General features: G+C 44.0%; 1 protein-coding gene across 2 annotated transcripts; it reads right to left on the reverse strand.

The window, feature by feature from the left end:
• Positions 1-8,172, reverse strand: LOC144390147 (coagulation factor XIII A chain-like). Of its 2 annotated transcripts, XM_078096405.1 has the most exons (19): positions 8,073-8,124; positions 7,682-7,718; positions 7,342-7,424; positions 6,762-6,855; positions 6,499-6,675; positions 5,920-6,165; positions 5,477-5,595; positions 5,293-5,400; positions 4,680-4,854; positions 4,430-4,568; positions 4,077-4,180; positions 3,887-3,975; positions 3,403-3,556; positions 2,495-2,604; positions 2,176-2,341; positions 1,856-2,010; positions 1,578-1,714; positions 869-974; positions 1-689 (listed from the first exon to the last, which is right to left on the reverse strand). In XM_078096405.1, the coding sequence occupies exons 3-19, from the start codon at positions 7,399-7,401 to the stop codon at positions 654-656; spliced, it is 2,175 nt and encodes a 724-aa protein (XP_077952531.1). In that variant the 5' UTR covers positions 7,402-7,424; positions 7,682-7,718; positions 8,073-8,124; the 3' UTR covers positions 1-653. The 2 variants fall into 2 exon arrangements, with proteins under 2 accessions (XP_077952531.1, XP_077952530.1); XM_078096404.1 differs by lacking the exon at positions 7,682-7,718 and having other exon boundaries at positions 8,073-8,172.
• Between the last annotated feature and the right edge of the window lie 2,774 nt (positions 8,173-10,946).

The following is a 10,946-nucleotide window of genomic DNA, read 5'->3' on the forward strand; positions in this document are numbered from 1 at the left end:
TGTGATTTAAAAATGATTTTATTGTTCGTGGAAACAAAAAAGATTACAATCATGTTTCCTAAAATAAAAGCTGATTATCAGGCCGAGATGAGGCCGGTTGTCGTGGAGATTATTGATGGAGATCAGCTCTGATTGATATTTACCGATTAAATCTAGTTTTTACAGGTGTTTTAATGATTCAATCATTTTGTCGGTGTTTATTCCTATGGATTATTGACTGTTTGAGTTGTTTATTGATTAGTAAAAAGAAAACGAATACATTTGTTTAATTAAACTGGCCTTGGAAGGGTCTGAATTCTGCAAATTAAATACTATTAGCAATTTATAAGAACTGATGCTGGTTAGAAGATTCAACTCTGGGAGTGATTTTGTATCATTCTTTGGCGCTTAATATTTATACTTTACTGCATCATATAAAATCAGCCTAACTAATTAACATTTAATGAGCATCCGTTGATTTGAGTTTCCTCCTTGAACACAATTCAAAGTACCAAACAAAGCTCCCTCCATCGCCATCGTCCCACATTCAAATTAAAGAAGAAATCAAAGATTTATGCAGTTGGGTTGGCTCCGCCCCCCTCCCTTTCAAAGCTGCGGTGATTGGTGGAGGTGACGAGGGGCAGGCCTCACAGCCCCATGGACCAATCAGCATCTCAGCCTCTGACGGTGACGTAAGTAGATCCGATCACCTGGAAAAAGACACAAGAGGGTTTAAATGGCCTGAACTTTAGTCCTCAGATGCTATTTTGAAGGTACGGTGGCTCTGAGGGGCCAAACTACTGACAAAATGAACAGGCATGCAAAAGCTTTTAGGGTGGATGGAGTGTGTGGTGATGACATCACACTCGGAGGAGGTGGAGGAGGTCACCTGACTGAGGTTGTCGCAGTCCATCACGGCCATCAGGATGCTGTTCCCTGGCCTCTGAGGCTGGAAGGATTCGGTCCAGGAGACGGTGGCCCGAGGAAGGATGGAGCTGAGACGCAAACACACACACGGGTATGAACACACACAAGAGCCAATCAGGAGCCTCCAGGTGACCTCAGGTGTGTGTGCGCTTAGATCACGTGTCATTTATCTGACGCGTTTATCCAAAGCGACTTACAATAAGAACATTTCAACCATAACGAAACTCAGAAGAACAAGAAACAAGAAAGTGTGATTTCCTCAAATAAGCCGATGTACAACTTGCTGTAGATAAGAACCGTTATAAGTCCAATGTAAGTGCTGCAGTTAGTTAGTGTGTTAGTGGAGGTAGAGTCTGAAGAGGTGTGTCTTTAGTCTGAAGATGTGAAGGCTCTCTGTGGTCCTGATGTCTTCAGAGACCTCCTTCCACCATTTAGGAGCAGGACAGCAAAGAGTGGAGATCTAGTCGAGTGTTTTGCTCTCAGTGAGGAGGAACAAGCAGTTTATCACATGCAGAGCGGAGAGGTCAGAGGTCGGGATGTCGGGTTGGACCAGGTCCTGGATGGAAGCTGGACCCCATCCATTCACAGCACGGTACGTGAGCACCAGGTTTAGAACTGGATGAGCCACCGGTACCAGTGAAGAGAGCGGAGGAGTGGAGGAGTGAGCTCACCTGTATTTCTTCTGCCTGTACCTCAGGGTTCCGGTTCCCTCCATCATCATCGTGACGTTTTTCAGAGTGAAGCTCAAGTTGTTGGTGTAGGTGACTGTTAAGAACATCCACTGCCACACCGAGGGGGTCCCACTCACCTGGAGGGGGCAACAAGAAGGAGAACATTTTTAATAGTTAAAGTCTACAACAGGACTTTATTACTCACTAAAGTTAACCAAATTATACTTTTATTTGATGTTATATTTATGTGTATCCATGTGTGTGTGTGCGTCTCTCACCCTCAGGCTGAGCTGTGGCTTCTGCAGCGTCAGCACTTTGATGGCGGTCACCGATTGGTCGTCACTCTTCCCGGTCACGATGAAGTGGAGACTCACCTGAGAGCCCAGGTGAGGCATGTAATCCCCCGCCTTGATGGTCAACGCCTCGGTCTTTACTGCAACACACACACAGACACACAGGTGGTCAGGCAGCCTCCTCTTAAAGGGACAGTAACACTTTGCATGTTCACCAGGGAGCCCCCTCTTAAAGGGACAGTAACACTTTGCATGTTCTCCAGGGAACCCTTTCTTAAAGGCACAGTAACAGGGACGCGTCTCACTCTCATTGGCTGGCACAGTGAAGGTGAAGCTGTGTTCCTTGAAGTGGGTGGAGGTGACTCCTGTGTAGAAGATGATGGAGCAGGCCAGGTTAGCCTGAACGAGCTCGTCCTCGGCTCCGTTGTTGCTGAATATCATCTTCAGGTCCACGTCTTCACCCACCATGATCTGGAGGGAGTACAAGTACACGCATCGACACCGGAGTACTTCAGTACATGTGCAACGCAAATACTGAGGGTTTATTTCCTTCCAGTGCTCCTTTAATGGAGTACTGGTTAAAGTACGCAGCAGGAGCACCCAGGTGAGGACACAAGTGGTCACCTGCTTGGCCTCCACGTCGACAGTCATGGTGTTGTGAGACACTTCGGAGTGATCGCGCTCACAGCCGTACTCCTCCGCTCTCTTCATGGTCGCTTCGTCCTCACGACTCCCTGCAGACATATCAGACTCATGTACATCGACTGAGGTACTTGTGTATTTCTACTACATCACCCAATGATACATCGAGATGAATCATAAAACTACAGATTAAAGAGTAGAAGAGTCAAGGGAAGGTGAGAAAACAAGGAGAAGATATCATAAGAGGAGACATAAGGACATGAGAGGGAAACAACAGCAACACATGTGTTACCTTCCCAGTACTTGTGTGTGTGTGTGTGTACCTTCCCGGTACTTGTAGGTGTGTGTGTGTACCTTCCCGGTACTTGTAGGTGTGTGTGTGTACCTTCCCGGTACTTGTAGGTGTGTGTGTGTGCGTGTGTGTACCTTCCTGGTACTTGTAGGTGTGTGTGTGTACCTTCCTGGTACTTATAGGTGTGTGTGTGTACCTTCCCGGTACTTGTAGGTGTGTGTGTGTGTGTACCTTCCCGGTACTTGTAGGTGTGTGTGTGTGTACCTTCCCGCTACTTGTAGGTGTGTGTGTGTGTACCTTCCCGCTACTTGTAGGTGTGTGTGTGTGTGTGTACCTTCCTGGTACTTGTAGGTGTGTGTGTGTACCTTCCAGATACTTGTAGGTGTGTGTGTGTGTGTGTACCTTCCCGGTACTTGTAGGTGTGTGTGTGTGTGTACCTTCCCGGTACTTGTAGGTGTGTGTGTGTACCTTCCCGGTACTTGTAGGTGTGTGTGTGTGTGTACCTTCCCGGTACTTGTAGGTGTGTGTGTGTGTACCTTCCCGGTATTTGTAGGTGTGTGTATGTACCTTCCCGGTACTTGTAGGTGTGTGTGTGTACCTTCTTGGTACTTGTAGGTCTGTGTGATGTCAGACGGCTGGTTCGCGCCCACAGCTTTGGTGTAAATGGCCGTGCCGATGATCGTCTTCTCCACTCGGTAGGGGGTCAGAGTCCCAAATTTATCCTTTTTATGGAAAACGACGTCACTGTTCACCTGCAGGTACGGAAGGTAAACAGTGCCACTTAAACAACATATCAATCAGCTGACTCATTTCAATCTAATAATAGCAACGTAACAATAATAATAATGTTTATACTAATAATATGTGTAGGATCAATAACAATAGTTAATACAAATAAATATATATTTATAATGATAGATCTTCAATTGTAAAAATCAACTTGTACGTTCTAGATTGGTTCAAACTGTGACACAGAAGTAGAAATCACTGGGATTGAAAATGTGTATTTATTGACAGTGTGTCTTATCAATGGATGTGAACTATTGATGAAATGGATCAGAAGGACGTGGGTCAGCAGATACCTCGGCAAAGACGAACCCGGAGTCGAACGGGTGGCACAGGATTCCCTCCTTGATGGCGTTGACAGACGCCGGGCCGCAGCGGAAGTGTCCTGGGGGGTAGGGTGAAAGACGGCGTGTTTAATGTCCCCCTATGTTTGTCCCCCTGCTGTCTGTCCCCGTGTCAGCCCCCTCTGCTGTCTGTCCCCCCTACCGTCGCTGGTCTCCTGCGGCGTGGCGTCCACCACCTGCCATCCCATGAAGGCGGGCGGCACGTCGTCGCGGGCGATCCAGACCTCGTTCCAGCAGTGGTAATTCCTGCGGAGAAGTACTTCTGTCAGTACACATGTTCTGTACAAAAACACAGTACTTGACGTACTCAAAAACACAAGCGTACGCAGTACAAGACACCAGAATGTACCAACGTGTGTACAAGAAGTACGTTGTGTCTTTGAGTCTCTTTGTTGTAATCTTGTTTTCTTGTTTTCTGGGTCAGATGTTGAATCTGGACTTAAACTCTTCCCGGTCTCCTAGCAACGGGAGTGACGGACAGGCCGGCGGACCCACCAGATTGAGTCCCTGGTGTTGCGTTCGTCCGGCGTGCCGTCCGGGTTGAAGATGAGGTCGGTCTTCAGGTTGCCCGTGTTGTCGTGGGCGGAGTTGAAGTTGGTGATGACCCTCGCCGGGATGCCGATGGCGCGCAGGACTACGCAGGGACGCAACATTAACAAGTATCGGCATGAGCTTCTGCCCACTAACGACTCAGTGAAGGTTGTTCTCCCAGTGTGGAGTGGCTCCGCCCCCTGCGGGTACTCACAGGTGTTGAAGACGCCGGCGAACACCCAGCACTGAGCGAAGGACACGGAGACGCCGGTGTTGGCGTACTGCAGCAGGATCTGGACGCTGCCGGTCCAGGACGTTGGGGACTGGCCCAGTGAGTAGTCGTCACTCCAGTTCCCGACCAGCACGCCGTTGTCGTCCTGAGAGTTCACCTGAGAAGAGGGGCGGGTCAAAGGTCAGCCGGACTGGGGCTGAAATGTGACCGTGGTCGTGTTAGCGCGGCTTTGATTGATTTGGTTCATTCAACGAGACCCGGTTGAGGTCTTGATGCTGATGCGCCCGCCGAGCGTCTGGTTGTGTGTAATCATTCAAACTAAAAACAATAACCACAAATTCAACTAGCGACCGCTGATCACCGCAGTAGAGTAACGAGGAAACGAGGGATCTGATGACGTCGGCAAACCCCAGAACTGCCAAACGCGCTACTTTGATTCATCGTGGGCATCGGGTGGTTTTTCCAGCGTTTGGGGGTCGTGGACGTTGGCAGCTGGACAGCTGGGTAGCAGCAGTGGAGACAGATGGACTACTCGGGCTCCATCTCCTTTTCCTGATGCATTATGGGCCGGCGGGGCGGAGCCCTGGTTCCTCACCATGGCGGACCCCTTCCTGACCACTTTGATGACGTCGCCTCGGTCGTGGATCGGCATGCGGGACGCGTCCAGGATGGAAATGCAGGCGTCCAAGATGCCGCGCTCAAACTGCGGAGGGAGGGGGGACAACACGTTAAGCTCAGGTCTGGTCCTCCGTGGGGTGCGGTGGGTCACCTGTGCGTACCTGTCCGTAGATCCACTCGCGGTGCACAACGGCGCCCGCGGAGCCCTGGTAGATCACGCCGTAGTCGTTGAGGACGTACTCGCCCCGCTCGCCGGCATTGAAGAGGTACACCGGGTCCTCTGGGAAAACCCTCAATGTTTATTATTGAAATATAACTGTTGACAATCTTATTCTAGACTTTATTAAGGCTTTTGATCCAGATTCAATGATTTCCTGCATTTATTTCTTTTTATATTTTGAGCTGCTTTATTCTTCTAAGGATTGTTTTTAAGTTTTAAGACCTTGTTTAGGTCAAAACCACCTCATTTAAAACAAAATAAACTGAATCTCCACACACAACGTTTTTCACGTCACTTCACTGAAGAAGAATTTACAGGTAAGTGAAACAAATAATAATAGTGCCGGGGCAGACGGCCCACCAGGGGGCGGCGAGGAGCTCGTACCGGGGCACCAGGCGTTGAAGAGCAGGTACATGTCGGTTTCAGGGTTCCTCTTGGTCCGCTTCATGCCGCCGCCCACCACCACCGCCACGTACGTACGGAACTTCCCCACGATGGCTCTCGCCGTCGCCGTGACGCCCAAAACCACAGACGGGCCCTGCTGGTCCAGGATCCGACCCGCCCACGAGCCCGGGCGCGAGCCAAAGGTCACCACGACCATGGAGCCCTTATTAACCGTGGGTTCAGCACCTGGGGGGGAGGGGCAGGGAGGAGGAGGAGAGGAAAGGAGAGGAGGAGAGGAAAGGAGAGGAAAGGAGAGGAGGAGAGGAGATAAAAGAGGGAAGAAAAACTCAAAAATCATTCATGGAACCAGAAAAATGAAAATGATTATTTTCCTTTTTTTGATAAAAGGTAAGAAGAAAAGTAAGTAGACTTTAAATGTAAGAATGTGATGAATAAAAAACAAGCGTATAATGAATTACACGGGTTAGTGCGGGTTAATAGGCGTTTTGTAAACTACGCTGCTGTAACATCCTTGTGTCCGGATGCCGACCCTCCCTGAGAGCGACAGCTCGGACTCACCGATGAGGAACTCCAGCTGGAAGTCGTCCCCCTGCGTCAGCGGGCGGCTGAAGGTGACCCTCACAGTGAACTCCTGCCCGCGGCGGACCACCAGGTTGGAGACCTCGTAGTTTTTGGTGAAGTGTTTCTGTGAGTTGGACTGCAGCATCATGTCCACTCCATTAACCGACAGGTCTCCTGGGGGGGGGGGGGGGGGGCACCACATGTTCAGCATCGAGTGGTTTGCCGCCGCAACAAATTCACAAACCAAAAGGAGGCCTCACCGTCGGGGGCAACTGCTCGGGGGGTGAGATCATTGTCAAAGGCCTCAAACTCTGGGAAGTCCTCCTCAATCTCATCCAGGTTGGTGGTCGCCAACTAGAGGTCACGAGAAGGGAAGAGGAGAGGAGAGAAGGGTTAGCGGAGACGAAAGGAAAGGAGAGAAGAGAAGAGGAGGTTTAGGGATAAGGAGGAGAAGAGGAGGTCAATGAGTCAATCAGTTAATGAGTCAATGAGTCGATGAGTTAATGAGTCAATTAGTTAATGAGTAAAACAGTTAAAGAGTCAATGAGTCAACGAGTCAATCCATCAATGAGTTAATGAGTCAATGAGTTAAAGAGTCGATGAGTTAATGAGTCAATTAGTTAACGAGTTAAAGAGTTAAAGAGTCAATGAGTCAATGCATCAATGAGTTAAACAGTTAAAGAGTCAATGAGTCAACGAGTCAATGCATCAATGAGTTAAAGAGTTAAAGAGTCAATGAGTCAATGCATCAATGAGTTAAAGAGTTAAAGAGTCAATGAGTCAATGCATCAATGAGTTAAAGAGTTGATGAGTCGATGAGTTAAATAGTCAATGAGTCACCGGCTTTCTGTAGCGCCCCCTGTAGGGCCTCGGTGGTTTGGTTTCTTGAGACGCCATCATGATGAGGAAGTTTCAGTCGGGAACTGCACAGGAATAAGAAATAAAAACACACTTATCTGCATACAGGATATACAGTATTTATGTAATAACATCGTGACAACGTAGAGGCTCAATTAATTCATAAATCATTTAAGTATTATTAAAAATGAACTAATATGATAATATATTACACTTATATTATGTTTAATCTTTATTTACAGATCTTTTGGATATGGAAGACGTCTAAATCTGCTAGAAGAATCTGGTCATGTAATACATTTCATTTTGTATTAAATATGACCTTTTTGAAGTCTGATGTTCAACAATTGAACCAAAATCTAATTGCAAAAATAAAAACCTTTGTATTAACATCATAAGAATATGAAATGTAGTTAAATATGACATAATAATACATGATACAATGTGCTAATCTGGGGAGTAATATTATTCATAACTACAAATATATCAAGGATTAAACAATTTGTAACGTGACTCAAAATGTGACATTTCTAAAGAATATGTATGAATTTAAAGATAACATTACCTTTAATTAGAGGTTTGTTTGCTTTTCAATTTTTTTAACTGCAATAAAGTGTTTGTTAAATGTTATGAAATTAAAACAAGAAAGTTTGTGTGTGTGTGTGTGTGTGTGTGTGTGTGTGTGTGTGTGTGTGTGTGTGTGTGTCTCTCACCGCTTAGATGAAGTTCGTCGGCTTCGTCTCTGATGATAAAGTTGAAGTTGTTGAGATCGACTTCAACGTTGCTTTTTATACACAAACCTCTTCCTCTTTTACACGTTGTGTTGTACTTTGTGTGTGTGTGTCTGTGTGTGTGTGTGTGTGTGTGTGTGTGTGTGTGTGTGTCGGTGACCTTGACATAAATCACCATGTGACCAGTTATTACTCCACACTGAGGTTAAAGATGACCCCAGAGGTTTAATGATGCATTGTGGGTATATCTCAGTCCCCTAGAAGTACCTGTAAGTACAAGTATCTGATATTTTACTAGTTTTGAAGATGTGCTTTTGTCATCACAAATATTATTTATTATGTATTTATTTGTTGACCAAAATACCCCCAGAACTTCCAGAAAATACTTAAAATAGATACATTTAGTAGTTTACTTGAGTATAATGTCTTACATTATTATTTTACACTTCCTGCACTTTAATACTTTATTCTTTAAAATTTATTCAGAAGTACACAAAGTATCAAAACGTCTACACACGTTGATGAACTTCAACCACACAATACAACCATACAAGAATATTATATAATTATAAAGCATTCTGGGTAAAAATACTTAGTAGTAGTATAATAGTAATAGCATTGTTAAAGTATCGTATTTATTTTACTTTGTAATATTATTACAATACGAAATAATAAAAAAAACAATAAAAGATTACTTGAAATCTACTAAAAGTACAATATATATATATAAGTTGTCCTCTTGCTCAATTAAAAATAGTTGTACTTGTGAAAGTATATTTAAGGGGTATTTGTATTTCTAAGTACAGTTCTGGTCATTTTACTCATAAGAGAAGATGAAACGTGAGAATAACGGGTTCTTCTTTCTCCTGTGACCTGTGAGGTCATCGTGACACGCCGCTGCTGATTGGTCGGGAGAAACGTTCCACTTCCTGTTTCCACTTCGTTGACTTCAGGTTCGTTATTGATACACGATGGAATATGCGACTTTTTGGAGTCTTCACCAAAGTATCACAGCGATCACAGTTTCAAGTTCATCCTGAAAAGTGTAAAAAGAGTCGAGGTCACGTGAACCGAGACAGAGAAATGCAGAAAAAGGTTGTCTGTGAGCATTTACATTTGAAATAATCTAGTTTATACAAGTTAATTAAATTATTAATAACTTGATGGTTTAATACTTACTTGGCGTTCTGGCTTTGGTTATCAATAACTTATTAATTATTATGTATTAATGATCAATAAACATCATGAACAACAAATAGATAAAATGTTATTGCGCTGTAAATAGCTTTGGTTTTATATTTTTAAGTTTATATTTACAAAAATATATTCTAACTGCTACTGCTAGTAGGTACTAGAAAGCACCTTCGGTGTTTAGTATTTAAATACATCGTACAGAAATCATTCAATTAATGCGATTTAAAATGTAATAGTTGCCCGCCAGCACTAATATGAAATATATATATATATATATATATATATATATATATATATATATATATATATATATATATATATATATATATATACATATACATAAAATGAGTCAACATGCATTAAAGCCTTATTGCAGCAATGAGTATAATCACACGTTGGGTTTCAGGGACTTTTCTTTTTTATAAGAAGATGTTTTATTAAAGGTTAGACTACAAGAAGTATGAGAAGTCCCTGAAACCCAACGTGTGATTATACTCATTGCTGCAATAAAACCTAAATGCAGGTCGACTCGTATTCAAGAAGCGAGAGGAAGTGAAAGCAGGCGAAGTCGTCGTGACCCAAACGTTCGTGTCCACAATCCTACAACGTTTATTCACATTTCAGCCTCCGTGATTTCAGTCATTGTTTCTGTGTGTTTATTAAAAATATATATATAAAAATATATATATTACATATATATATAAAAATATGTATATAAAATATATATATATATATATATATATATATATATATATATATATATATATATATATATATATATATATAATATATATAAAAATATATCAACTGTAGTGTCCTGTTTCTGACGCAAGGTGGCGGCAAAAAGCCGGAAAAACAGGGCGCGTGATGATGGTGGCGCACACACACACACACACACACACACACACACACACACACACACACACACACACACGCGAACACAGACATTCCCATTAAAGAAACGACTCTCTGTGGTCCTGAGGTCTCTGAAGACATCAGGACCACAGAGAGTCTACAGCAAGTTGATGAAATCACACTTTCTTGTTTCTTGTTCTTGTGAGTTTGTGTCCTTATGGTTAAATGTTCTTATTGTAAGTCGCTTTGGATAAAAGCGTCAGATAAATGACACGTGATGTGATGTAAAGTAAAGAATAGCTGCTGTGTGACCCCCCCCCCCCCCTCCTCCTTCCTCCAGAGTGAATTTAGTGACATCATTGACGCCCCCATCGTGTCTATGGGACGTTTTCTGCACGTTGTGACCATTTAAACTTCTAAAGTCATGAAGTCAGTGGAAGGATTTTAGGAGCCTGTGATTGGACGAGAGGAGGACGCGCCGCGCGCTGAAGGTCACGATCAAAGCCAACACACATAAAAGTGCGTGTGTGTGCGCGTGCGTGTGTGTGCGCGTGTGTGTGTGTGTGTGTGTGTGTGTGTGTGTGTGTGTGTGTGTGTTCACGCTGCACTGCTGGCCTCAGGGGAACATCTGTGTTGATGCAGAGATTCAGCTGACACCAGCGGGAGACACACACACACACACACACACACACACACACACACACACGCACACACACGCACATATGTATATATATATATATATATACATATATATATATATATATATATATATATATATATATATATATATATATATATATATATATA

Source organism: Gasterosteus aculeatus, chromosome 21 (genome assembly GCF_964276395.1).
Source record: "Gasterosteus aculeatus chromosome 21, fGasAcu3.hap1.1, whole genome shotgun sequence".
NCBI classification, from domain to species: domain Eukaryota; kingdom Metazoa; phylum Chordata; class Actinopteri; order Perciformes; family Gasterosteidae; genus Gasterosteus; species Gasterosteus aculeatus.

Coding starts and splice junctions, on each gene's coding strand:
- LOC144390147 (XM_078096404.1), bottom strand. CDS start 7,401: ATGATGGCGTCTCAAGAAACCAAACCACCGAGGCCCTACAGGGGGCGC. Junction 6,856..7,341: donor GGGGGCGCTACAGAAAGCCG/GTGACTCATTGA, acceptor CGTGACCTCTAG/TTGGCGACCACCAACCTGGA. Junction 6,166..6,498: donor CCAGCTGGAGTTCCTCATCG/GTGAGTCCGAGC, acceptor CCTCCCCCCCAG/GTGCTGAACCCACGGTTAAT.